At 38.6% G+C, this 345-nt stretch overlaps 1 protein-coding gene across 1 annotated transcript in view; it reads right to left on the bottom strand.

Moving 5' to 3' along the window:
- Positions 1-299: 299 nt before the first annotated feature.
- The window catches only part of LOC104464371 (metabotropic glutamate receptor 7), a gene marked incomplete at its 5' end in the record, with an annotated part of 72,750 nt that continues 72,704 nt past the window's right edge, over positions 300-345 (bottom strand). The window contains one exon of the mRNA XM_010077053.1: positions 300-345. This exon is cut by the window's right edge and continues 34 nt beyond it. Coding sequence (XP_010075355.1) covers positions 300-345 — 46 coding nt within the window.

The raw sequence follows: 345 nt of genomic DNA, 5'->3' as shown, positions 1-345 counted from the left end.
TCCACCTCCACTGGTGGGAAGTGGAAGACCACCAGTCCCTTGTTTTGCTGGGGCACAGCACAGGGATTAATATCCCCCAAATCCTGGGTCTCCCCTTTTCAAAGTGAGCCCTTCCCATGGGAGCTTTTGGTAATGGATGTGTGAACAATTTTTAAGTTAGATACTTGTTTTAACATAGCTGCACTAATGCACAATCCTCATATATTTATGTAAATAATAATAACAATAACAATAATAATTTGAGAATAAAGTAATAAGAAGCTGGATTTTTCCTTACCTTTTTGGAAAGCAGGCAAAAGCTATACAGTAGGTGGAAGAGTGTACCAAGTAACAGATTTTTGAACA

The sequence above is a fragment of the Pterocles gutturalis genome, unplaced genomic scaffold (assembly GCF_000699245.1).
Source record: "Pterocles gutturalis isolate BGI_N339 unplaced genomic scaffold, ASM69924v1 scaffold17573, whole genome shotgun sequence".
Taxonomy (NCBI): Eukaryota; Metazoa; Chordata; class Aves; order Pterocliformes; family Pteroclidae; genus Pterocles; species Pterocles gutturalis.
This window is presented reverse-complemented; position numbering and strand designations above follow the sequence as displayed.